The 27,937-nt window shown below is 44.1% G+C and overlaps 1 protein-coding gene and 1 non-coding gene across 5 annotated transcripts in view; both read left to right on the top strand.

Moving 5' to 3' along the window:
- The window catches only part of DCUN1D2 (defective in cullin neddylation 1 domain containing 2), a 34,468-nt gene extending 7,702 nt beyond the window's left edge, over positions 1-26,766 (top strand). The window contains exons 3-8 of one of the 4 annotated variants that reach the window (XR_004030219.1): positions 2,666-2,834; positions 9,062-9,192; positions 20,950-21,101; positions 22,699-22,781; positions 24,424-24,520; positions 25,724-26,521. Coding sequence is in view for 3 of the 4 variants with exons in the window: in XM_003279771.4 (XP_003279819.1) it covers positions 2,666-2,834; positions 9,062-9,192; positions 22,699-22,781; positions 24,424-24,520; positions 25,724-25,803 (560 nt within the window). In the remaining variant the exon portion in view is untranslated. Of the gene's footprint in view, positions 1-2,665; positions 2,835-9,061; positions 9,193-20,949; positions 21,595-22,698; positions 22,782-24,423; positions 24,521-25,723 lie in introns of those variants that run through there. The other 3 variants (XM_003279771.4, XM_030813731.1, XM_030813732.1) reach the window with 3 other exon arrangements.
- LOC115835345 lies at positions 3,902-4,065 on the top strand. Its single transcript, XR_004030328.1, has one exon. It is a non-coding gene; the product is annotated as a U1 spliceosomal RNA (small nuclear RNA).
- Positions 26,767-27,937: the final 1,171 nt, after the last annotated feature.

Below are 27,937 nucleotides of genomic sequence, written 5' to 3'. Positions count from 1 at the left end.
TTCCTTGCCCGGGCAGTGGCGTGTCAGCCCTGAAATAGCTTCAGTGGTTAGAGAGGCTTTGGGAAAAGCTCTCAGCAAAGAAACTTTTTGTTGCAGATTGTGATTTTTATTGACATTAGTGCTTGGATCGGAGCGTCTTGTCAAAATGCTTCTTGTCAAAATGTGCCTTGAACTAACACTGCGGTGATGAGCATACGCAGATCCACGCCCCTCTGCAGGCTTTAAATTTCATATCCAATGCAGAGGGAGAGGCAGCAGTCTAAGAGCTGACTTACTTTGCTTTTCCTTTCTAGCAGTTTTTAAGGCTAAGTTTTCTAAAACTTTAAAACAAAACCAAGTCCTGACTCATTTAAACAAGTGTTAGCCCAAATATACAATAATTTCCTGGGCTTTAAGTTATTGTTTATTTATTTATTTATTTATCGGTGTCTGTGTGTGTGTGTGTTTGCGTGACCGAGCCTCGCTCTGTCGCCAGGCTGGAGTGCAGTGGTATGATCTCGGCTCACTGCATCCTCTGCCTCCCACATTCAAGCGATTCTCCTGCTTCAGCCTCCCAAGTAGCTGGGACTACAGGTGCGCGCCACTACGCCCAGCTAATTTTTGTATTTCTAGTACAGATGGGTTTCACCGTGTTGGCCAGGATGGTCTCTCTCTCTTGACCTCATGATCCACCCGCCTTGGCCTCCCAAAGTGCTGGGATTACAGGCATGAGACACCGCACCCAGCCAACTTCTTATTTATTATTTTCATTTTTTACTTTTTAAAATACTGTGTGTGTTCTTTAGTCTTTCTTTTTAGATCTGAAAAGTGGGTTGAAAATTGCTTTAAAAAATCTTGACTCAGAAACATATTCAGGGGTAAAACAAACCAGGTTTGTACTTATTGTAGTTCCCAAAGAATGAAAATTGTTTTTAGTTAAGCTTTAGTCTACTTTAAACATTTTTGGCTAAGTTAGTTGTTGAGCTAATTTTGTAAGTCATATGCTGATTTTTATGCAGATTTTTAAAAGTTATTTAAATATATACAGCTGCCTTTGAAAAAATACTTGTGTATAAGAGGAAAATTTTGTCTTTGGATGTTACTGAAGCTTCATCCCTTCATTATTATTTAACTTTATTCATGCAATTATAGTCAGTTAAAGTAGAAACGTGGTACAATCACTTAGGCTCTAAAAATAAACGTAGTTCTAAGACCGTTGACAAATATAACCTTGGTTATTACATTAACATATACAAACGAACGAGTACTTGCACAATTACCTGAAATGTTGAACATGGTTGTAATGAAATTTATTGAGATGGTTTATTAGCTCAGAGCATTGTAGATCAATATTTCTATTCATGAAGTATATAGTATTAGGAGATGGAATTGAATAAGGTGATAAGTGGGGATTTTTTTTACAGAACCTCTGTCCCATAAACTATGCTGAGGTTGTTTTCTCTCTGATATAAGAGAATAGAGTTAGAAGGATGTTTATGGTTTTTTTCATTTTTGTTACCAATTTTTCTTTTTTTTTTTTTTTTTTGAGACGGAGTCTCACTCCATCGCCCAGGCTGGAGTGCAATGGCATGATCTTGGCTGACTGCAACCTCCACCTCCTGGGTTCAAGCGATCCTCCTGCCTCAGCCCCCCTAGTAGCTGGGACTACAGGCGTGCGCCACCATGCCTGGCTAATTTTTGTATTTTTAGTAGAGACGGGGTTTCGCCATGTTGGCCATGTTGGTCTTGAACTCCTGAGCTCAGGTGATCCACCCACCTCAGCCTCCCAAAGTGCTGGGATTATAGGCGTGAGCCACCATGCCCGGCTACCAGTTTTTCTTTGGTAACTATATATATGTGGTAGTATACTACTTAAATGACCAAAGTTAAATTTTGTGTGAAAGGGAAGAAAAGTTTATCATACCTAATCTTTTTTTGAGCAAAGAAGCTACAGGTTTTCTATTTTTACCTTCTAAACCAACAATTTACCTATGCATTATGATAATATGATATAATCTGTCTGAAATTACTAGCTTTAGTGAAGTCTTGCTGGGATGCCTTAAATATATTTTACTGTTTGATTTTCTGATAAACAAATGCTAAGTTCTTTAATTTTATTTCTAAACTAGAAATAGGGGGTGGGGAACCTGAATTTCTAAGCTATTAAATGTGGATACATAAGCTAAATGATTCTGAAAAATAGTTATTGTCCAGTACCATTAGAATTAGCAAATGAAATCCCTTAAGAAAAACATCAATCATTTACTTTGGCAGAGTTGTGATAAAAAAAAACTCAAGGTACTGTAAATACTTTATCAATACAGTATCTTTTATAGCAGTCTGCCTTTGGGTGAGCTAAATTTCTGTAAACTTGGATTTTTATTTCACTTTAGGGAAATTAAATTTTTCTTAGTGAACAGATCTTCTCAAAAAAAAAAATTCAGTGATTTTTTTTCCCTAAAACCCAGAAACCTAGATTTTAAAAATAGGACCGTTTTCTGGATAAATTCATAGTTGCTCACTATTTCTTTCATGTGTAGTAGAAAACTGCAGCCTGTTGATTGATGTGTTGGAAACATGCTTGCTAGAACGATGTAGTATAATCGAATGCCAGGATTCAAACCTCCTATTGTAGAATTACTTTTCAAAATAGCATAACTTCCTTTTCCCCTGGTATTAACTACAGATCCACAAGATGAAAACAAAATTGGAATCGATGGGATTCAACAGTTTTGTGATGATCTGAGCCTGGATCCTGCCAGTATCAGTGTATTGGTCATAGCGTGGAAGTTCAGGGCAGCAACTCAGTGTGAATTTAGCAGAAAGGAATTTCTAGATGGCATGACAGAACTTGGGTAAGTCAATTATTCTTAGCTTAAATGTTTTCAGAAATGAAAATACTTTTAACATTGTTTTCCAGCGACCTGTACATACTAATTTCATATCTGCTTATTTTCTTTGTCGGTCAACAGTGGACCGCTTATACAACAGTGGTCCTGTAAGGTTAGAATGGGGCTAAAAAATTCCTGCATCCCAGCCATCATAATGTCATAGCACAATCCATTGCCTGTGTGTGGTGACGCTGGCACAGACAAACCTACTGTACTGCCAGTCGTATAAAAGCATAGCACATCCAGTTATGTGCAGTATATAATACTTGATAATATAAAGGATTATGTTACCAGTTTATGTATTTACTCTACTTTTTATTATTTTCGAGTGTACTCCTACTTGTTTGTTTGTTTTTTGAGATGGAGTCTTACTCTGTCACCCAGGCTGGAGTGCAGTGGCACGATCTTGGCTCACAGCAAACTCCATCTCCTGGGTTCAAGCGATTCTCCTGCCTCATCCTCCTGAGTAGCTGGGATTACAGGTGCCTGCCACCATGCCCGGCTAATTTTTGTATTTTTAGTAAAGACGGGGTTTCACCATGTTGGCCAGGCTGGTCTTTAACTCCTGACTTCAGGCAACCCACCTTGCCTCAGCCTCCCAAAGTGCTGGGATTACAGGCAGGAGCCACCGTGCCTGGCCCAGATGGATTTTTAAATATCACCTGTTCATATTGTTTAACATAGATACAACTAAAACAGCTTTGAGGCATACAGGAACTCTACAGATAAGGAGGACCGTTTCATAATGATAAAGGGTTTATCTCACCAGGAAGGCAGTTGCACTTATGTTTTTATGTATTTATTGAAGAGTCCCAATGTATTTAAAGCAAAAATAAGCAACTACAAAGAGAAAGATACAAATCTGTGATCAAAGTGAGGAATTTTCACACACGTCGTAGTAACTGATGGAATGCGTAGATGAAAACTCAGTGAGGAAATAGAAGATTTGGACAGCACAACAAATGGCCTAGGAGAACATTTAGAACGTTGCCTTCAATGTTGAAGAATACATATTCTTTTCAAAAGAAAACAGAACAGCCTGGCAGAAGAGATACCATGATCATGAAGGTGATTTTCCCAGGGCTGGGCTTATCCATTGCATTCCAGATGTACTGACGCCTGTGATTTTCCCAAATGTGGGAAACTGGACTGCATAATTTGTGGTAGTGGGGGGCTATGTTTGTGTTCTCTCCTGGTGTTTAAAATTTAAAAAAAAAAAAAAACTTTATTAAAGGCACAGAATGTTAATAAAAACGGACAATAACCTGGGCTATTAAGTAAATTGCAACAATTTTCAGAGGTTTGAAATGATACAGAGTATGTTTTCTGACCACAGTACAGTTAAACTAGGAATATAACAAAAAGATAACTAGGATATGTGTGGATATTGCATACCTCTGAGTAACCCTTGGGATGAGAAAGAAGTTACAATGGAAATTAGAAAATATCTTGAATAATGAAAATACAGTATATGTAAGCTTGTAGAATTCAGCTTATTAAATGCATATTTTAGAAGGAAGGAAAAGCTGAAAATCAGTGAGCAAAGCCTTCCATCTCAAGAAACAGAAAAAGAATATAGAAGGAAAGAATTAATATTTTTAAAGAAGCACTAATTTACAAGAATAATTAAATAGAAAAGAAGTTGTCATTAGGAAGGATCAGTAAAGCCAGAAGCTTCTTATCTGAAAAGACTTGTAAATGTGGTAAATCACAAGTAACGTACATGGATGAAAAGGGGGACAAGATGGTAGGTGCCAGAAGCATTAAAAAAAAAAAAGTCTGTTATGAAGAGCTTTATGCCAGTAAATTTGACAACGTATGTGAAAAATATATCTTACTAAAACTGACACATGAAGAAATAGAACATCTTAATAGTTCTGTAACTCTTAAGAATTTGAGCCTGTAGTTTAAAATCTTCTTAAAGAGACAACCCCTGTTTGGGATGACTTAATTGGCACATCCTACCAAACTCCTAATGAAAAGGAAAATCCCCAATTTTAAACATCCTCTTCCAGAGAATAGTAAAGGAAGAAATATTTCACAATTTGTTTTTAAGGCCAGCAAAAGCTACATGACAAAACCAAGGAAGAACATTTGAGAATGGAAAATTATAGGCCACTCTCAGCTGTAAGACTCAGAAGATGCATAAGATGATTATAAGATGCAAAAATCCTACACACAGTATCAGGAAACTGACCAGTCATTAGCAAAAAACCCAAGACGATAAGCCCAGGATGATACATCATGACAGAGCTGGTTATATCCAGGAATGCAAGATCCGTTTAATGTTACAAAGTCAATCGGTGTAATTAATTTACCATGGTTAACAACAGAAAAAAAAGGATCATCCCAGTGCATAAGATGGATTTGATCAAATTCAGTGTTTCTTCATTTAAAAAAATAAATAAATAAAACTCGTAGAAAACTAAGAATAAGAGGGGCAGTTCTTAATCTGGCCAAAAGGAAAAAATTCCTATGGCGAACATTATACTTACTGGAATCGTAAGCCACCTTCCCTTTGAGACAGAACAAAACCCGAATGACTGTTTCTATTCAGTATTAAACAGGAGATCATAGCTAGTCCAACCCATGGATAAAATATTCAAATCAATAGTGGCGTTAGCCAAACTACAGGATCCAAGGTCTGCAAATAAAACCCTGTTCTATTTCAGGGCACCAAGTGCAACAACCAGCAAAACAGTAACATTTAAAATCTATGTCATTTTTCAGTATCTTCAAAAATACAAAATACCTAGAATAAATCGGATTAAAGATGTGTGATACTCCCATAGAGAAAATAGTAACTCATCGAGAGACAGGAAAGAAGACCTGAATAAATGGAGAACTATACTTCATTCGTAGGTTGGAACACAGCGTTTTATCCTTAGCTTTTTATATTGAATGTGATCTCAATTTAAAAATCCCAATAGATAGTGGGTTTATATATGTGTAATTTGACAAGCTGATTTGAAATTTCTATGAAAATGCGCAGTCAAAAAGCAGTTCTTGAAGAAAAAGAACAAGATGGGAAGATTTGCTGTACCAGATAATTGGAACTTTTAAAGCTGCGGTAGTGAAGACTACATGGCATCAAGTGCCAGATCAGATGAATAGGCCAGAGACCATGGAGCAGAATGGAGGGCTCAGAAAGAAGTCTGTGTATGTGGGGACTTCTGGTTTATGACAGAGCTAGACTTAAGTGGAGAAAGACGTGTTTTCAATAAATGATACTGGGAGAATTAGCTAGTATTTTGGGGAAAAATAAATCCTGACCTCTACCGCATACCACATGTAAAAATCAGTTTCAGATAGATTGTAGATCTCAGTATGAAAGGCAAAAGCAAATAGTCTGTAGAAAATAATATAGGAAAATGTCTCTATGACTATGAAATAGGATAATTTTTAAAACATCAACAAAAACAATAAATCACCATAAAGAAAAATACCGATAGAGTGTATTATAGCAAAAATAAGAACTTCTGGTTAAGAAACATCAAGGTAGTAGAAAGGCAATCCATGTTCTGTGTGAAAGTTCTTTAAAAATTCCTGGCAAAGGCTTGTATCTTTAATATATAAAGAATTTCTACAAAACAATAAGAAAAAGACATTGAAAAGCAACCAAAAGATTTGACAAGCACTTCACAAAAGATGCACAAGGGCCAGTTAAAATATAAGATGCTTAATCTCATTCACTGGGGAAATGCAGGTGAAAACCACAGTGAAATAGAACCCCATAGCAAACCACCCTCTAGGGTGCTAAAAGAAGACACAATAGCAAATGTGAGTGCAAATGTGTGGGGCGGGACTCCAGCGTACTGTTTGACGTCAGTTACTAAATGGAAGGTGCACAGACGCTGTGACCCAGCCGTCCACTCTGGAATGTGCCTGACGTGGTACATTCACAGGTATGTTGTGATCTGTGCACAGAAGGGTTGACATCATGACTCCAAACCAGGAAACTAGAAACAGCCGGAATGTTCACCAACAGTAGCGTTTATGAATCATAAAATATGTATATAACAAGAATTCTATATGGCCGAGAAAATGAGCAGCTGGAGCAGTGCATACCCACAAGAATGAACCTCTCGGACATCACAAAGGCAGGAACAGCCAGACGTGAGGTGGTGCACACTGAGTTCCTGATTACATCCAGCTAGAGGCATGGTGAAGGACTGCTCCAGTAGGTGGTGGGGCACAGTGGGCCTGGCCCAGAAGTCTGATTGTCCATGCCTCCCTGGAGGGACGAGGAGGCTGAAATGGCAAAGAGCCCTTAGCTGCCACCCACTCCCTTTTTTAAGAGGGTCACACTGTTGTGCCAACTGGGGTACAGTGGGTTGCTGGGACTTCAGGCACATGCCACCACGCCTAGCTAGTTTTTATTTTTCGTGGAGACTGGGTGTCTCTATGTTGCCCAGACTGGTCTCAAACTCCTGGCCTCAAGCGATCCTCCGTCCTCCACCTCTGAAAGCGCTGGGATTACAGGAATGAGCCACTGCACCTGGCCCAGCCGCCACCCTTGATGTGGATGGTGCTTACGCTGACCTTCACCTGCAGTACAGTCATGCGTCACTTAGAGACAGGGACACGTTCTGAGAAGTGCATCGTTAGGAAATTTCATTGTGCAGATATCAGAGTGTGCTTACACAAACCGAGATGGTACAGCCCACTACACGCCTAGTCTGTGGTATAGCCTGTTGCTCCTCGGCTGTGAACCTGTTCAGCAGGTGACTGTACTCAGTTCTGTAGGCAGCTGTAACACAATGGTAAGTCTGTATATCTAAACACACCTAAAGGTGGAAATGATCAAGCGTTGTGCTAGACGTTGCAGTGGCTCTGACGCCCCGAGGGGCAGGAATCTAGGTGCCGTTATGATTTTATGGGACCACTGTCACATATGCCTTCTGCTGTTGACCAGAACTTCGCTGTGCGCACAGGACTGCGACTGCACACAGGACTGAGTCATATATTTGTGCTTTTCTGTGTATGTCTTCATGGACTTTTCTAGCTGCTCTAAAGCTTTCTCCGATGTTCTTTCCTTACGTCTCCTCTACTTGAGTAAGTGTTGCTTTTATTCTGTGCTTTGCTGTGCAGTCAAAATTACAAAGATAGACTTTGTTTTACTATTGTCGATTTCTGCCTTAGAGGCTGTTGACTGTTTTTAAAGGTTATTGACTTTTTGATGGAAAAATTCAATTTTAAAACAATATAGAGCTGCGTTTTACAATACTTGGATATTTTAAATCTAACCTGCTATAATGAAGAGATGCCTAAAAAAGGTAGCTTAAGATTTATATGAGTGGCTGGGTGCGGTGGCTCACGCCTGTAATCCCAGCACTTTGGGAGGCCAAGGCAGGCAGATCACGAGGTCAGGAGATCGAGACCATCCTGGCTAACACGGTGAAACCCCATCTCTACTAAAAACACAAAAAATTAGCCGAGCGTGGTGGTGGGCGCCTGTAGTCCCAGCTACTTGGGAGGCTGAGGCAGGAGAATGGCGTGAACCCGGGAGGCGGAGCTTGCAGTGAGCCGAGATCACACCACTGCACTCCAGCCTGGGTGACAGAGTGAGACTGTCTCAAAAAAAAAAAAAAAAAGATTTATATGAGTTTATTTTTCGCTTGTATGATGGGACAGAGGTAACAATGGCCCAGGCTGGCAGGGCGACTGCCATTCTGCAAGTCACTGAGAAATGGAGTATTTCCGTATTTCCATTACCTCGTCTCTGCCATCTTGTCACCTCATGCCCTGTCACTGCAGGGCAGGGGCCTCTCTCCGTGGTCAAAGCTACCAAGTTAGACCACACCCTTGTTCCAGTTCTCAACAAGAGGGCAAAAGATGTTGGTTTTGGGTTTTACTTTTAGTAATTTTATTGAGATCTAATTCACATAGCATATTTTCTCTCATTTAAAGTCCACAACTCAGTGGTTGTAGTGTATTCCCAGAGCTGGGCAGCCGCCACCAGTATCTGTCTCAGAGCATTTTGAATTCCTTTTAGCAAGCGAGACATTGCACCCCTTACCTTCTCTTACGTCATCACGGAGAGCCTCAGGCCGCGCCTGGGAAAGGAAGTTGGGAAATACTGTCTCCAGCTGGAGCTGCGTGCCTGGTCACAGTTCCTGCACAGGTCACTAGGGGACAGTCGACTAGGGAGGTGCGCCTGCCACAAGACAAACCACTCTCTGTCATCGCAGGTGTGACAGCATGGAGAAGCTAAAGGCTCTTCTGCCAAGACTGGAGCAGGAGCTGAAGGACACAGCCAAATTTAAAGATTTTTATCAGTTTACCTTCACCTTCGCTAAGAACCCAGGGCAGAAGGGTTTAGGTGAGTATGAAATCCAAATACGTAAAATGCCAGATCCTAATGAGGTTTTCAGTGGACATGAGCAACATGATTTCTGTGCAGCCAACTGTAATGTTTTTGGGTTTTGGTTTGGTTTTTTTGAGATAGGGTCTTGTTCTGTCACCTAGGCTGGAAGTGCAGTGGTGCAATCACGGCTCACTGCAGCCTCAATCTCCTGGGCTCAAGCAGTCCTCCCACCTCAGCCTCCCGAGTAGCTGGGACTACAGGTGTCCACCAGCGCATCTGGCTGTCTTCATTTTCGTTTTAGTTTTTAGTAAAGACAAGGTCTCGCCTTGTTGCCTATGCTGGTCTTGAACTCCTGAGCGCAGGCCTTCTTCCCACTTAAGAGCGTTGGGATGACAGGCATGAGCCACCGCGGCTGGCCCAGCTGTAACGTTACCACCCTCTTGGTTTCTTTTCTTCACACTTTGCTCTGTATGTAGGTAGATGAGTTTATAACACCATGTGCCTGAAAATCTCAGTTGATAGCGTCTCTCAACTTCTGGGTTTACATATTTAAATTTTAAAATGTAAACTAATTTGTAAATGTCCTGTATCAGTTCATAATTGTTCTCTCTGTGCCACATAGACCCAGCCCGCCTACCAACAATTCAGCCCACTTTTGCGTTTTATTTTAAAATACTGTACTCCATTTGTATGGACCATTAATGTGGCCCCTTTGCGTGGACAATAATAAATATATTTTTTACTTGAGGAGTCTGCATTCGCTTTAACTGTCACTCCTAACCCTGCAGCAGGGATTCAGGGACTGCAGTGAAGGTGGAGGTGGAGCTGGATTGGGCTCTGGGAGGTGTGCATTGATCACCCGAGACGGCAGTTGCACAGAGGAACAAGCACAGGGTCAGAGGCATGGGGCAGAAGGACAGGGAACGCAGGCACAGAGGGGCAGAGACACGGGACAGGGATAGAGAGACGGGGGACAGAGGGACAGAGGCACAGGGGACAGAAGGACAGGTACAGGAGCAGAGGCACGGGGGGGACACGGGCAGAGGCATGGGGGACAGAGGGGCAGAGACACGGGACAGGGATAGATGAGGGACAGAGGCACAAGAGACAGAGGCACAGGGGGACAGAAGGACAGAGGTATGGGAGCAGAGGCGCAGGGGGACACAGGGGCAGAGGCACAGGGAGAGAGACACAGAGGGCTGGTGAGACATACCAGGTGCTGAGACGCGTCTTGGCCCCACACTGGTTACTGAATTACAGTGCCTGCTGTGCAAGGCGCTGGGGCCTGTTGGGCTCTCGCTTTGCCTCTTGAGTAACAGTAGCAGTGTGTGCTGCGTCTTGGCTCAGGAGCCTGCCGCGTGCGGCACCTGGGGACATCAGCAGTGCCAAGACCCCCAGCCTTGCTCAGGGCTGCAAACTGATGAGAACCTGTCCTGCCCTTTCTGTTTGTGAGCTGGGATGATCACAGAAGGAAGTCTTTCCGTCTCCTGGTGTTGGGTGCCAGAGGTGCAGGCTGCTCAGAAAGGGCTGATGACCTCAGGGCGAGTGTGTTCCCTGCTTCCGTGGACCGAGGGTCAGTTTATTGTCATGTCCCCGTGAACTCATGGAGTGCTGTTGGTGTGCTCTGGTGGTGGTGACCGCTCCCTTCCTGTCTGCACGGCAGGCTGCCCTGGGCTCGTCCAGTCGCCTTCTACTCCAGACCTGGACTCGCTTTTTCTCCAAAGAGCCCTGATTTCTTTTAATGGAAACTGGTTTCAGGCCGTGGCAGAGTTGCAGCTGGTGCTCATTCAGAGTCGTCATTTCCAGGCTTTTTATTTTTTAATTTTTTTATTTCTTATTCATTTGGATGCTTCTAAACCACAGTCAGGACTACAGATTATTTTTCCTACTTGAGCTTGTCTGTATTGCAGCTGTGTTTCCCTTCTCCTGCTCTGGTTCTCAAGGGCGCAGGTGATGATAGCATTAGAATATCCATGGCGACGTGTTAGCCCAATCCCACATGGCACACACCACAGGCTCAGAGTGACGAAATGAATGCTGTCTCCACCAGTAGAATTACTGTGAGTAGTGGAAAAGGGCGTGGGGGGCGGTAATACACTCTCCCCCAACTTAAAACAGTAGTTGGGCTTTGCCTTTGTTTTCCACGCACACAGCTAGGCCTCCCCTGTCGTTGTGGGTGGTCCTCACTCTGTGTTCCCCAGCGGCCCCTGCTCATCACCAGGGCTTCCGTTGATGTCTCTCTGCTCACAGGTTTTGAAATTCATTCTCCAGTGGATCCCCAGGAAGTGCTTTTGGGGACAGTATTCCCTGAGTCCTTGCGTGCTGGGTATAAAATCCTAGCCTCCTTTTTGTTCCTTTGAATGTCTTCAGTGTGTCGCTCCACTTTCTTCTGGCGTAGATCGTTATTGTCAAACAGAATGATGATAAGCCAATCTTCTTGGCCTTATAAGTTGCCTACTGTTTTGCCTAAATACCCAAACAAAGGCCATTTTTTCTTTTGCTTTGAAGCCCAGTAATTTTACAAAAATGTGTCTGGGTGTTGTGGGTCATCCACGGTCAGTGTTCTCATGTATGATGCTGAGTGCTTTCAGTAAGTACTTTCTAATCTCTTTTAATTTCAGGGAAAATGTTCTTGAATTATAGTTTTAAGCATTTGTTCTGTTCCTTGTATTTGGTTTTGGTCTCTATGGAAACTCCTGTTACCCATATAATTGGAGTTGAGTCCCCTGTGGAGTTGGGTCTTGTTTGGAGTTGGGTCTTGTTTGGAGTTGGGTCTTGTTTGGAGTTGGGTCCCCTGTGGAGTTGAGTCCCCTGTGGAGTTGGGTCCCCTGTGGAGTTGGGTCTTGTTTGGAGTTGGGTCCCCTGTGGAGTTGGGTCCCCTGTGGAGTTGAGTCCCCTGTGGAGTTGGGTCCTCTGTGGAGTTGGGTCCCCTGTGGAGTTGGGTCCTCCGTGGAGTTGGGTCGCCTATGGAGTTGAGTCTTCTGTGGAGTTGGGTCCTCCGTGGAGTTGGGTCGCCTGTGGAGTTGAGTCTTCTGTGGAGTTGGGTCCTCCGTGGAGTTGGGTCGCCTGTGGAGTTGTGTCCCCTGTGGAGTTGAGTCCCCTGTGGAGTTGAGTCTTCTGTGGAGTTGAGTCTTCTGTGGGGTTGGGTCCTCCGTGGAGTTGAGTCGCCTGTGGAGTTGTGTCCCCTGTGGAGTTGAGTCCCCTGTGGAGTTGAGTCTTCTGTGGAGTTGGGTCCTCCGTGGAGTTGGGTCGCCTGTGGAGTTGAGTCTTCTGTGGAGTTGGGTCCTCTGTGGAGTTGAGTCGCCTGTGGAGTTGTGTCCCCTGTGGAGTTGAGTCCCCTGTGGAGTTGAGTCTTCTGTGGAGTTGGGTCGCCTGTGGAGTTGAGTCTTCTGTGGAGTTGGGTCCTCTGTGGAGTTGAGTCCCCTGTGGAGTTGGGTCCTCTGTGGAGTTGTGTCCCCTGTGGAGTTGGGTCCTCTGTGGAGTTGAGTCCCCTGTGGAGTTGAGTCCCCTGTGGAGTTGAGTCTTCTGTGGATTTGGGTCCTCTGTGAAGTTGAGTCCCCTGTGGAGTTGGGTCCCCTGTGGAGTTGGGTCCTCCGTGGAGTTGGGTCGCCTATGGAGTTGAGTCTTCTGTGGAGTTGGGTCCTCTGTGGAGTTGAGTCCCCTGTGGATTGGGTCCCCTGTGGAGTTGGGTCCTCTGTGGAGTTGGGTCCTCTGTGGAGTTGAGTCCCCTGTGGAGTTGTGTCCCCTGTGGAGTTGGGTCCCCTGTGGAGTTGGGTCCTCTGTGGAGTTGAGTCTCCTGTGGAGTTGAGTCTTCTGTGGATTTGGGTCCTCTGTGGAGTTGAGTCCCCTGTGGAGTTGGGTCCCCTGTGGAGTTGGGTCCCCTGTGGAGTTGGGTCCTCTGTGGAGTTGGCTCCCCTGTGGAGTTGGGTCCCCTGTGGAGTTGAGTCTTCTGTGGAGTTGGTTCCCCTGTGGAGTTGGGTCCCCTGTGGAGCTGGGTCCTCTGTGGAGTTGAGTCTTCTGTGGAGTTAAGTCTTCGGCAGTGTGCGTTGCTTTCTCTCAGTCCTTTTTATCTGTACTTCATTTCTCTTTTATTTTAAAAATGATCTTCCTTTTTCACCATCTCCTCCTCTGAAGTCATCACCCATCTTGTGTCACATAATGGCAATGATAGGTTCTGAGAAATGCATTGTTAGGCAGTCTCATCCTTGTGTGACGTCACAGGGTGCGTGTTTGCAAACCTGAGTGGCATAGCCTATTGCACGCCTAGCAGTATGGCACAGCCCATGGCTCCTGGGATACAAACCTGGACAGCGTGTGACAACTGTAACACAGTGGTGAGGATTTGTGTATCCAAACACACTGAAGCATAGAAAAGGGCAGTGAAAATGCACTTTTGCAATCCTGTGGGACTGCTGTCACTTATGCGGCCTATCGTTGGCTGAGACGTTGTGCCATGTGTGGCTGCCTTTGAGTTTATCTCCCTCATGTGCCTTCTAGTAAAGTAATTTCCGGAATGATTTTCCTTTGTTTCTAATTCTTGAGTGTGATTTCCTCATTACTAAGTTTTCCTAATTCTCATTTGTGGTGTTTCATGTTTTGTTTCATTTCTTAATGTCCTTTAGCCTATTTTGAAGTCAATGGTCACACTTAAAAAACCTTTTTAATTTATTTTGAAACAGGGTCTTGCTCTCTTGCCCAGGCTGGAGTGGAGTGGCACGATCATAGCTCACCGCAGCCTCTAATTCTTGGGCTTAAGCGATCCTCCCACCTCAGCTTCCCAAAGTGCTGGGATTACAGACATGAGCCACCACACCTGGCTTAGCATTTTGTTTTAGAGTTGAGGTCTCCCTCCGTTGCCCAAGTTTAAGTGCAGAGGTGTGGTCACGACTGCAGCCTCAGGCTCCTGGGTGTCAGTGATCCTCCCACCTCAGCCTCCCAGCTAACTGGGACTGTAGGCACGCAGACTGTGCCTGGTTAATTTGTAAACTTAGGAGAGAAGGAGTTTTACTGTGTTTCCCGGGCTGTTCTCAAACTGCTGGTCTCACGCCATCCTCCCACCTCAGGCTCCCAAAGTGCTGGGATTACAGGCGTGAGCCACGGTTTCAGCCGAAGGTCGCACTTTTGATCTGTTCTGTTGGTGTGTTTCCCAGCATGCATTCATTTTCTAGGGGTGACTTCTGTTTGTAGTATCTTTTTTCTTAGGATAGCATTGTACGGGATTTGATCTCAGGGCTGTTCTGTTGCTCATTTTTATGTGAAATTAGTTTTCCTAGTGTTTCAGAAGGAGGATGGTTCGGGGCAGCTTTTCAACTTCATGGTGATCCCTCTTGGCTGTGTATGTGCAGGCGTGTAGCAGACAGAAATGTCGGCTTTGCTGTCTGAGATTGTCTGGCACTGCTCCTCTCCCCTCCTCAGCTTTTCTCTCTTTCCCGTCTCCATTGTCCCTTTCCCGCCCATCCTTTTCTGCTCCCAGGTGCTTCCCTGTTGGTGGCCTCTGCCTTCAGCCACAGCCTAACTCAGGGTCATCCTTACCTGGTCTTGGCGCGTAGGAACCTCCAAGGCCCTCCTGTTCTCACATCTGTCAGAGGCCCTGTGCCCCCCACGTCCCCGGCACGACGGCACCACACGGGTCCTATTGCTGGCAGTGGCTCATCCCCTAGCTTACAACTTGGGTTTGTGATGATACTTTCTCACCTAAATTTATGGTAAATGTTGCCTCTGGGTGTTTGGCTTTGCTTTCTAATTGCTGCATCTGCTTTTATGCACAGATTCAGGAAGGTTAAACGCTGTGCTGCCTCCGCCCCGCCTGTCCAGGGCCCTCCCCCGCCCCCTTTTAGTGCTGCATCCTCGTAGGCCGCTTGTCTGAAGGAGAGGGTGATGGAGCGTGGGACGTCTCGCATTTAAACCCGTCAAGTCAGGAGTCCTTGGGGGTTTATTTCCCCAGGACTGTTCTTTTGTCTTTTCTTTTAACCATTTTAACTATTTTTAAGTGTACGGTTCAATAGCACTAAGTACATTCACAGTGTTGTGTAAACATCACCAGTATTTATTCCCATAACTTTCTCTTCTTCCCAAACTGAAACTCTGTCCCCATCAAACACTGACTCCCCACTCCCCTCTCCCCCAGCCACTGGCAGCCCCCATTCTACTTCTGGTCTCTGGAGTTGACTCCTCTTGGGGCCTCACGTAAGTGGAATCACACAGAATGTATCCTTTTGTGACTAGCTCATTTCGCTTGGTATAATGTTTTGTCGTAGTGTATGTCAGAATTTCCTTCCTTTCTTAAGGCTGAATAATATTCCCTGTATGCATAGACCACATTTTGTTTATCCCAGTGGACACTTGGGTTGCTTTTACCATTTGGCTATTGTGAATAACACTGCTATGAACATGGGTGTACACATATCTGTTTTAGACCCTGCTTTTAATTCTTTTTTTTTTTTTTTTTTGAGATGGAGTCTCGCTGTGTCGCCCAGGCTGGAGTGTGCAGTGGCGCGATCTTGGCTCACTGCAACCTCTGCCTCGCAAGTTCAAATGATTCTTCTGCCTCAGCCTCCCAAGTAGCTGGGATTACAGGCATGCATCACCACGCCGAGCTAATTTTTTGTATTTTTTTAGTAGAGACGGGGTTTCACCATGTTAGCCAGGATGGTCTTGATCTCCTGACCTCGTTATCTGCCCACCTCGGCCTCCCAAAGTGCTGGGATTACAGGCATGAGCCACCGCACCTGGCCCTGCTTTTAATTCTTTTGGGTATATACCCAGAAGTGGAATTACTGGAATGTATGGTAATTCTGTTTAATTTCTTGAGGAATGAGGAACCACCATATTTTTTTTTTTACATTCCCATCAGCAACGAAGCTGAGCATCCAACCTCTGCACATCCTGCCAACAATCGCTGTTTTCTGAATAGCGGCCATCCTGATGGATGTACCCAAGACTGCTCTTTATAAGCTGACATTTTACTTTGGGGACTAAAACTCTCCTTTTTTTTTTTTTGCAGTGGTGTCACAAATTTTAATGCAAAATAGGCACTCTGAAAACAATAGGTAAAAAATAAAAATAAAGTTCAACAAGCTGTCTTTGAATTTACAGCAGACTACACCGGTGATCACAGACCAGTTTCACAATTGCCTCCAATATGCACATTATAGCAGTTACATCCAAGTATTATATTTTTAAAATGCACATAGTAACATCATGTTTCTCAGATGCTGTCACATCCTCCAGATATTTCTACCCAGAGATACAGTAAACGGGCTCCTCTGCTGTGTACCACCAGCATTATTACTTGCGGTCTAAACTGGCTGAGCTCCATCACTGGTTCTGGTGCTTTTAAGTTTTTTTATATTATGTGGGGGAAAAAACGAGGTTTAACATCCAAAGGACAGGCCGGGCACGGTGGCTCACACCTGTAATCCCAGCACTTTGGGAGGCCGAGGCAGGCGGATCACAAGGTCAGGAGATCGAGACCATCCTGGCTAACACCTTGAAACCCCGTCTCTACTAAAAAAAATACAAAAAATTAGCTGGGTGTGGTGGCAGGCGCCTGTAGTCCCAGCTACTCAGGAGGCTGAGGCAGGAGAATGGCGTGAACCCAGGAGGCGGAGCTTGCAGTGAGCCGAGATCGTGCCACTGCACTCCAGCCTGGGCGACAGAGCAGGACTCTGTCTCAAAAAAAAAAAAAAAAAAAAAAAAAATCCAAAGGACAGTGACAGCAATGGGGATTCTTTAACAATATGCCATCCCGTCCACCTGGATTAAGCTTCCAGCCTTAACCAGCTAGAGAAAAGCCCGTTTCACCACTAAACATAGCCTCCAGGAAATGTGGCCAAAGATTTACTGTACCAACCACGGAGACTTCGCTCTTGGTCTGCAGACTTACCCTGCCCCTGAAAACCTATGCTGAAATTTAAGTTAGTTTCCACACTCGGGGCAGTAAAGGTTTATTCTAAAGGCATTGAAGATTTATTATTTTGCCTCTGAGTGGAGAAATGACTTAGCATATCAAAAGAAGGAGAAAAGAAAATCTACACTGAAAAGTATTTCTACATCTATAGAGTGACTCTGTTTGTAAAATAACTGTTGATTTATGAGCTACATACCAGATGTCAGATTCTGTCTACTTTTAACAAATGAAAACATTTGGTTTTCTACAATAAAACTCTTATTTTTTATCTTCGCTATTCCACTCTATTTCTTTCTAAAAGGCTGAGGCAAAATAGTCATTAAAGTTAAAGCTCATTTTAGTTTAGACCCTGATTACTCAGTAACTATCATCAGTATTCTCAAGAAACCATTACCACTCTTTTCTAGTGAGCTGATATCACATCACTGCACTCCAACCTGGGTGATAGAGTGAGACTCCATCTCAAAAAAAAAAAAAAAAAATATATATATATATATATACACACACACACACATACATACATACAAGAATTATCTGGGTGTTGTGGTGTGCACCTGTAGTCCCTGCTACTCAGGAGGCTGAGGCAGGAGGATTACTTGAGCCTGGGAGGTGGAGGCTGCAGTGAGCTGAGATTGCCCCACTGCACTCCAGCCTGGGCGACAGAGCCAGACCATATTTAAAAAAAAAAAAATTACAAGAGAATAATAGTGCGGAAGAAGACTTGGGATGAGCTCCTTCAGCGTTCTTGGGCTCAGTCACTTGGTAAGGACAGGGCCACCTGTGCTCCTGACAGGTGCTGGTTTCTGCTGTGGCTGTTCTTCCATCTCATGCAGGTTTTTTGTTTTTGTTTTTTTTTTACACTTCTCTCTGTTTCCTGATCCCCTCACCCCGATTTCTCTGGCAATAGTCACCCAGACAAGAAATGCTGCTTCTCACACTTTTCTAAAATTCGGCCATTTCAGGTCTGAGTGTAACGATCATGATTTTTCAAGGAAAGTCTGGGTCATGCTTTACTTTTGAGCAGTTTAATTCTCAGAAGTCTATCCAGCTTCCTTTGCAAATTGAGGATTAGTCTGATCCAAATTTTAAAATAATAGCAATTACTTTTTATTGTTAAATGTTTATCAGGAAGGACACTGAAATTTCAGTGAATGATAAAACTTTTTTTCTGACTATTTTGAACTGTTACTTTAATGTCTCAGCATAATCTTAGGATAATTCAGCTTCTATTAGAGATAATCATTTATATTTATTGATACTCTGCAATGCAGGGGATACTTCCTTTAAATGTTGACATGGAAAAATTTTTTTTTTTTTTTTTTTTTTTTTGAGACGGAGTCTCGCTCTGTCGCCCAGGCTGGAGTGCAGTGGCGCGATCTCGGCTCACTGCAAGCTCCCCTCCCGGGTTCACGCCATTCTCCTGCCTCAGCCTCTCCAGTAGCTGGGACTACAGGCGCCCGCCACCACCCCGGCTAATTTTTTGTATTTTTAGTAGAGACGGGGTTTCACCGTGGTCTCGATCTCCTGACCTCGTGATCCGCCCGCCTCGGCCTCCCAAAGTGCTGGGATTACAAGCGTGAGCCACCGCGCCCGGCCGACATGGAAAAATGTTAAAAAGATTAGCATTTTATCTGGCTGTCATATGTAGGTATTATCTTTAAGAATTGTTATCTTATACTGCCATGTTAACTTGACACATACAGGGAAGTATTACGGAGCTTTTCTAGGCCCTTGGCAAAGCCAAGGTTGGCATCGCGGCAGAACTTGTTGGAAACACAGGCCCTGGGGCTTCAGCCAGGCCGGCCGCCTGGGTTAGTAATGACTGCGCAGCAAACACCTCAAAACACAGTGGCTTCACATGACAGTCATTTTGGTAGCTCATGATCCATTGGGTCAGGAACTTGGGCAGATTCCACTGAGCGGCCCTTCTCTTCCATCCGTGCTGCTCTCTGCCGTGGCCTCCCACCTGCCCCCAGCCACCCCGCTTGGGCCTCCTCACAGCGCGGTGGCTCAGGCAGAAGCACTGGGCCTGCAGAGGCTGCCACGTCCCCCACAGCGAAGTCCAGCTGCCCCATCCTGGAAACGCGCAGCGTCCCTTCCACTTGGTGCCACCACTTCATTCCATGGTAATTTCCAGGAAGTTATAAATTAGAGTCTAAATTAATTGCCCAGTTCAAAGTTGCAAAATTTTCTTTGTGCACGAATGTTTCAAGGAAGGTCAGTATATGGGTAAAGAGTGTTTTGAACCATTTTTAAGATTCAGGACCTACCATGTTCAGCCTGCATTTTATAAATTCCCTTAAGCGTCAGAACTTTCAGTGGCAGAATAGGCCGTTGAAAGCTGCAACAGATTTATAGTTTATCTTTGAATTCCTCACTGAGAACAAGGACTTGTTTATTCCTGTAGATACTTAAATGAAATGTTTGTCAGAATCATTCACTATAGGATGGGAAGCATTACTGGTTTTGTTTCTTTGCTTCATGACAATAGCTGAGAGAATATGAAATTTTATTAAAGAAAACAATAGCCTCCTCGGGAAAATGGTTAGATTGTGTGAACACTTCAAATAGATTATACACTATTTTTAGAAAAGTTTTTTGAGGGCTTTTTAAAAACAGAAATCAAGCAAGAAGAGTAATTTTATGACTATAACCCAGAAATAGAGCCGTCAGTTTACGATTTCCAAAGATTACATGGTCTGTCTTGTGAGGAATTAAGTATAAATTGAACAGATTGAGACAAGTGTCCAACTGTTCCTAGAAAAATCATGGACTGCTGTGGGAACGTGGAGCCAAAAGACACAGATTTACCCTTTATTTCCTTCGTGTGTGTGTCCGTGTGTGTGTTTGTGTCTGTTTCTATGTGTCTGTGTGTCTCTGTGTGTGTCTGTATCTGTGTGTGTCTGTGTCTCTGTGTGTGTCTGTGTCTCTGTGCATCTGTGTCTATGTATCTGTGTCTCCGTGTGGGTATCTGTGTGTGTCTATGTGTATCTGTGTGTGTGTGTGTGTGTGTGTGTGTGTGTGTGTGTGTGTGTGTGAGAGAGATTGTACTGTATTGTTTTTATGTAAGATGATGCTTTACTCTTAACTAATGGTTAACCTAACAGAGAGGATAAAGTTACTTGGCTCTGTTTTAATGTAAGAAACAACATAGTTACATACTGGCTAGAGTCTTGAATCAATTGGCTTTGGGAATCTTTTGTATTTTTGTTTTTGTTTTTTAAGAGGTGAGGGTCTTGCTCTGTTGCCCAGGCTGGTCTCAAACTCTTGACTTCAAGTGATCCTCCTGCCTCGGCCTCCTAAAGTGCTATGATTACAGGTGTGAGCCACTGTGCCCGGCCAGCTTTGAGAATCTTAATGTTTGAGGAAGTGAAGTTTCATGAGAGCTAATTTTTATGTCTGCCCTAAGGTACTTTTTTGATAGAGGACACATCTTCATTATCTAATCCTAAGTGGAGCATCACAAGCATGAATTTTAAATAGTAATGCCTTCTTCTAACACGTTTTCACTTAGGAGATGAGACTTTTTAGACGTTCTGGGAAAGAAAATAGCTGCTATAAAGATGTAGCCACCAGAGTAGCTGTTGGCCTTGATTTCCACTCTCAAGTTCTGCCGTTCTGAGTTGTTGTTTTTGTTGTTGTTGTTGTTACTGTTTTGCAAATGGCTAAGTCCATTAGGACAATATTAAACATTTTTATATAAATAATAATAAATATTGAAAAAGCATGTATTTACTTTTGATAATGTGATTGACAAACATACAAATCAGGTCCTTTGTAGGAAAAGTTTTTAGGACCAAAACTAACCCAAAGTAACTAGATTAAATGTATGCCATAAAACTCTATTTTTTTTTCCTCCCCAGGTTCACCTCCATTTCTCAATGTGAGAGCTTTACATCATTAAGATGAGTTGAATATAGATTTCAATTAATGTTCTTCCTAAGTGATAAGGATGTAGACTTATAAGCAGGACAAGACTAATCATCTTCTTAGCATTTTACTGCGGGTCCCATCGGTAAGGTCTAGAGAGCTGTTCCATATCTCAGTTACTTGGCACTTTCTGACTTTCTCTTTCTTTCTAATTCAGACTCCAGGGTATTCAAAACTGATAAAGTTGGTCATGAAGCCTTTGCACATGGGGAATTTAGAGGCGTTTTATTTAAAGTGGGTTTTGCTACTCATACGCCTCTTGCTTATCCCATTTTAATAATGATCGACCCTGGAAATCTTGCTAGAGCTCCAACTTTAATAACTTCTGTTTAAGTGGGATTAAACCAGATTTAGAAAAAAATCTTTTGAAAAGTGTTTAGTTATGTACTTTGCATTTAAACTAATATATTACCTAACATTTATTAATCTGCTTTTCACATTAATCTTACATAAGTATAACTCTTCTTTTATTGCCTAAAAGTGGTGAACACTATTCAACATGATTAAAGAAGGTCACTTTATTTTTATTTTATTTATTTGTTTAATTTTTTTTTTTTTTTGAGTTATAGTTTCGCTCTTGTTGCCCAGGCTGGAGTGCAATGGCGCGATCTCGGCTCACTGCAACCTCCGCCTCCCGGGTTCAAGTGATTCTCCTGCCTCAGCCTCCTCCCCAGTAGCTGGGATTACAGGCATGAGCCACCACGCTCAGCTAATTTTGTATTTTTAGTAGAGACGGGGTTTATCCATGTTGGTCAGGCTGGTCTCAAACTCCTGACCTCAGGTGATCCACCCGCCTCGGCCTCCCAAAGTGCTGGAGTTACAGGCGTGAGAAACCGCGCCCAGCCGGTCACTTTGAAAAAATAGAATTCTGAACCCCTTTATATACTTGCTGTGTCAAGCATATAAAAAGAAATCGTTATCAAGCTTCTGGTGAGCAGAGAATAAATCAGTGTTTCACAAACTATGGATTGGAGACAGCCCTGAAACTCAGCATTCATATTCTATTAGACATCTTTAGTAGCAGAGATTTGTATAGAAGTCGTGAAATAATCACCACCTTCTCGTGTGGGAAAAGTGAGGGGTTGGCTTTGATGGATACGCAGTGTCGATGTGTAGATGCGTCAGTGAGAACGCTTTCCCTGCCAGGTGCCGATTTGATTGATGCTTTAGGGACAAATCGGAGCCCTCCTAAGGCCTCTGTAATACTTGTGAAACAGGTTCTGTCTTAGCTTATGTAGTAACAAGGCAGGTCTATTTGAAAGTGAACAGTGTGTCCCTTCCTTTCTAAACTGGTCCTTTGATTTGCAGTTTGACACTCAGGCCAGTGCCCTATTTTTAAAAACAAATGATATGCATTAATAGTATCCAGATCAGGTCAGGTTTAAAGAACACCCAATATGTATGGAAATGCAAGTCTCCAAAACTGATTAATTAGGGGAGAATTGTGTGCATATCCAAATAACTTAATATACAAATCCTTTTTAAAGGAGTTTCCCCAGATTTATAAAATTAGACTACATACAGTTCTCAGAAGCATTTCCGTAGAGATTAAGCCTCATGACTCTTGGGTGAGATTGCCACATTTTATTAAGTAAATATCGATGTGCTAAGAAGTGGTCGTTTTTTGTGCAGTAGAAAAAGAGCGTGAGATTTACTAACTGCTCTTTCTCTCTTTTTGCCAGACTTAGAAATGGCTGTTGCATATTGGAAATTAGTGTTATCTGGAAGGTTTAAATTTTTAGATCTCTGGAACACATTCTTACTGGTAAGTGTCCTCCTGCATCTTGCTCTGTGCCCACTGTGGAGGGAGGTCGGTAGGTATGAGGCTGCATGTAATCATCCACTTCAGGTCTCACACGTGGAGGTTTTCAGCAGATGAACGTCCCACACAAAGATCCGCAGGTCCAGACAGGTTGCCACTTGGCTCTGTCACCTTGCCGGAGACCGCAGGGCTGAGCTGGGGCCGCTCCGGGGCCTCCTCAGAACGTGGCTCCTTGGCAGTCATGGGAAGTTCCTCTCAGGCTGGGGTTCCTGGAGACTCTGCAACCCCAGCAGACCCTGTGTTGTCTCCTCCAAGGACCTAGACAGCAATTCTGTCTTTCCACTGAGAACTCCGAATCCTCGACACAGTGCCAGCACCACACTTCTGTAGTCTGGTCTGGGCTCCAGAACTGCGGATTGTATCTGGCGGTACCCAGCCACTGCGTGTGTCTATGGTCTGAGGCCATTTCTAAGTGTGTCTTACCATGCTCAGGAGGAAAAGAGGCCTTTGTGGGCCCTCTGGAGAGACACTTTGCTGGTGTGGGGCAGGGCTGCGTCATGCCAGCCCGTCTTGCTGGCAGCAGGTGCAGCTGTGGGTTGTTGGAAGTGAGTGGCCACAAGCCTGGTGATGGCAGAGATCCCCAGACCTCTGGCTGTTCTGTCTACGAAAGTGAAAGAAGTGGTCTTCCACCGCCCAACCCACGGCCGTGCCAGGACCCGCACTGCCTCCATTCACCTGACACTGGGTGACACAGACTTTGCCACTTATGAGTCCTGTGGCCTTGGGCATGTCACTTTCACATGCCTCTGCTTCCTCATCTGAGAATGGCACCCAGAGAGCATGGCAGGTGGAAGGTGATGTCACTCAGTCCTGTGGGTTTGCCATGGAGAGATGTCTTTGCAGCTATGTGTTTCATTCCATCATGTGCCGTATTACTTCTCTCGAAATATCCAGAGATCAGTAATGCTGTGCCCACAGCCCCCTTACGCCTTACCTGGGGTCAAACCTAAGTCACAGATGTTTCCCAGAGAACTTCACGCTCTTGTGTGCGGAGATGGGGATGAAGGCGCTCACAGTGTCATTGTAACGGCAGAACACTGGAAAAGCCAGTGACCATCCACAGGAGAACGGACTAAAAAATCAGAGTATTGGTGCGATGGAGCACAGCTTTGGAGCCACGGAAACAAACGCACATTCACACACGTCAGCCCGCATACATTCCAGACATTATGCTGAGTGGGAAAAAAACAAGTTGCAGAAAACTACATGTAATTTGATAGCAGTTAATGTTTTAAAATGTAAGAGAAGCTTATGAGCTGTTCGTGAATATATATATATATACGTGCAGCTAATGGGCAGGTAACGAGATTAAAATGCTGCCCTTCTATGTGACAAAACAGGAGTTTATAATTGTAATATTTAAAATGTTTTGTTTTTAAATAAGTCTGCTTTCTATATTTGGACCTTGGCATTGTTGTAGCACTTAACATTTATACATAACACTATTACTCTTAACAATTTTATTGTACTTGTTCCTAATCAAATTAATGAACATTAATTGAAGATGGCTAGGCCACTATAATATATGAGAGTTAAGCTCTGTATTTTAAATCTGGTGGGTTTATTTTTTTCTCTTATATATTAGGAACATCACAAAAGATCAATTCCAAGGGACACATGGAACCTCCTACTGGACTTTGGAAACATGATTGCGGATGATATGTCTAACTACGATGAAGAAGGTACCGGAAGTTGTGCTTCAGATGATTGACCGAAATGCTCACACCTGAGAACGTTAACTTTTCCTGCCTCTAGAGTGGTGACCCCGTCACTGAGATGGGCGTGGTGATAATACTACCCCCTTCCTTATTATTTTCTGTAAATCATACAAAAGAAAAATGGAGCTTTATATTTAGTGTAAATCAAGAAGACAGTCCTCTAAGCCAAAGCATTTCAGAATTGGATGTGCAGAGTAAGAGACCCCCATGGTGGAGCCATGGAGTTAGGTGTTGGGAAACAACCACTCCCAGATTCTCAGTCCTGCATGATGCCTTAGGTTAGTTCCACACTGCGCTCTTTAGGCTGACTCGGAGATTCCAGCTCCTGTCTTCTTGCATAAATATATCTCTACATATGTGTCTCCCCCTGTGTTTAGGACGCTTCGTTGGAGGGCGTTTGGAGCCTGCTGTGTGCTGGGCACGCTGCCACCTTAGAGAGGGATGGTCTCTGGGTGGAAGGCCTCCCCTCTAGGCTCCCACCCGCTTTGCTTCCTCCCTGCCCCTTCGGCGGGCAGTGATCTGTTCTGGGCACTGGCGCTGGGCCTTTAACGGGTGGTTTACGTGTCTGTCTGCCTGTTTTAGCTTCTGTTTCTCTTTGTGTCCTCCACACTTTGCACCGTCCCTAGATCAGAGGCACCCAGTAAATGCTTGTCAGATGAAAGAAGGGATCATTGAATTTCATTGACAGAAGCGCAGCTTCCGGGATTGAGGCAGCAGTGCAGGAGCTCAGAGGGCACTCAGGGCTGCCGGGGGTGGGGAAGGAGCAATGGGGTGGTCCCACTTCGGAAGAGCCGCAGGAGGGAGCACCCGCTGCTGGCAAGAATGCCAATGACCTGAGGAACATGCCTCCTGCTCCGCGGGGGTCCATTTAGCTCCCTTCCTGAGCAGCTGGTGTGACTGCCTGGGGCACTCACCGAGCATGCGGGGCCACTGTGAGCCCACAGCCCCCTAGACACACCAGCACGCACACACCAGGGCTCCCGACCTGGCCGTGCTAGGGCGAAAGAACTGGGTAACTTGGGTTGGTTCATTCTGTGAAACACACATGGTGTGGACCTCAAATCATTTGGGTTCTTGAAATGTAAATGTTGGATTGACATGTGACACAGTGCTTTGGAGATAAAAATGGTGCTCTAACGGGTTTTCTGTTTGCTTGCTTTCCTTTAGGAGCTTGGCCCGTTCTTATAGATGATTTTGTAGAATATGCACGGCCAGTAGTCACAGGTGGAAAACACAGCCTTTTCTAGGCAGCAAGTTAAGCAGGAGTAAGATTATGAAATGATTTGTATCCTGCAAGGAGATTTTGGTCAGTTCCTGGGTGCATTGTCGCTGATTCCAGAAGTCATTCTTGACCAGCCATGAAACCAGAGGAGCCATCCCATTCTGCCGGAGGACAGCAGCGGCTGCTTTGTGGACACCGCAGGAAGTTCCTCGGGACACGGCTGCTTTGGGATGTTTGGAGATTTGTCATCATAGCTATTGTGTTAGGAAATTTCTGCATGATTTTTTAATATTTACAAAACACTAAGGTAGAGCCATAGCGTCGCCTGTGGGACCGCAGAGCATGCTGCATAGCTCGCGCCGCCAGGAGAACCAGCATCCAGCAGAGCGCTGCCAAATGACGTTGCAGTCGCACTGGAAACACAGCATGTGTCCTCTGCAGGATGCTGCGTTTTTATACAAGTCAAAGCTGTTCAGAATGTGCCCTAAAGGAGATGATCTTGTCGTAGAGTCTAATGTTTTTTAAAATTGGTGCCAGGAATTCAAGATTTATATTTTTTGAATTATCGAATATCTAGATTTACCAGCTCTATTTTTGTTTTCATTTTCTGTAGATATTCATCTGAAAATCATTTTATGGTTCTCAGTCCCCATGTAGCTTTGCACAGCAACGGCACACGTGGCACGATTCCAGCAGTTTATCTCACACCATTTATACATCAGTGGGCCTCTCTTACTTAAATATTATTTGACCTGCCTAAGAAGCTTCATAAAGTATGTTTTTTAAAATATATTTTAATTACATTTAAAAAGACATTTTTCCATGAAAAACATTTCTTTTATGAGTGATGAAATTATAGATTTTAAAATCAAGGCTGGGCACCATGGCTCACACCTGTAATCCCAGCACTTTGGGAGGCCGAGGCAGGCGGATCACGAGGTCAGGAGATTGAGACCATCCTGGCTAACACGTGAAACCCTGTCGCTACTAAAAAATACAAAAAAATTAGCCGGGCATGGTGGCGGGCGCCTGTAGTTCCAGCTACTTGGGAGGCTGAGGCAGGAGAATGGCGTGAGCCTGGGAGGCGGAGCTTGCAGTGAGCCGAGATCGCGCCACTGCACTCTAGCCTGGGCGACAGAGCAAGACTCTGTCTCAAAAAAAAAAAAAAAAAATGAAATAAAATAAAATTGGTGCCAGGAATTCAAGATTTATATTTTTTGAATTATCGAATATCTAGATTTACCAGCTCTATTTTTGTTTTCATTTTCTCTAGACATTCATCTGAAAATCATTTCATGGTTCTCAATCCCCATATAGCTTTGCACAGCAACGGCACATGTGGCACGATTCCAGCAGAGTTTATCTCACACCGTTTATACATCAGTGGGCCTCTCTTACTTAAATGTTATTTGACCTGCCTGAGAAGCTTCATAAAGTATGTTTTTTTAAAATATGTTTTAATTACATTTAAAAAGACATTTTTCCATGAAAAACATTTCTTTTATGAGTGATGAATTATAGATTTTAAAATCAAGGCTGGGCACGGTGGCTCACGCCTGTAATCCCAGGATTTTGGGAGGCCGAGGTAGGCGGATCACCTGAGGTCAGGAGTTTGAGACCAGCCTGGCCAACGTGGTGAAACCCTGTCTCTACTAAAAATACAAAAATTAGCCGGGTGTGGTGGCGCACGCCTGTAATCCCAGCTACTCAGGAGGCTGAGGCAGGAGATTCACTTGAACTCAGGAGACAGGTTACAGTGAGTCGAGATTGTTAACACTGCATTCCAGCCTGGACAACAGAGTGAGATTCTGTCTCAAAATAAATACATACATACAATAAAATCGAATGAGTTGGTTCTTTCCACCCTCCTGTGGTGCCCATAGTGCCCAGCATCCGGACCTCTGTGCCCCTGTGCACATTTGGAAGCTAAAATGTACATTGTTGTCCGAAAAAACCCAACCCCAAAACCTTCATCTGATTGGTGAGCTGAAGTCTGTCCTTGCGCCATGTTATCATCTGTTTCTCGTGTCCTCCTGGTCGAGGAGAACCCAGGAGTGCTGCCCAGGCGTGGAGGGCTGGTATCGAGTTGTGGACATCACTGTGGACCCTACCTCATGTGCCGAGACTCTCATGTCACAAGCGTGCCTTGCTGCCCCGCC

Source organism: Nomascus leucogenys, chromosome 5 (genome assembly GCF_006542625.1).
Source record: "Nomascus leucogenys isolate Asia chromosome 5, Asia_NLE_v1, whole genome shotgun sequence".
In the NCBI taxonomy this organism is placed as follows: domain Eukaryota; kingdom Metazoa; phylum Chordata; class Mammalia; order Primates; family Hylobatidae; genus Nomascus; species Nomascus leucogenys.
This window is presented reverse-complemented; position numbering and strand designations above follow the sequence as displayed.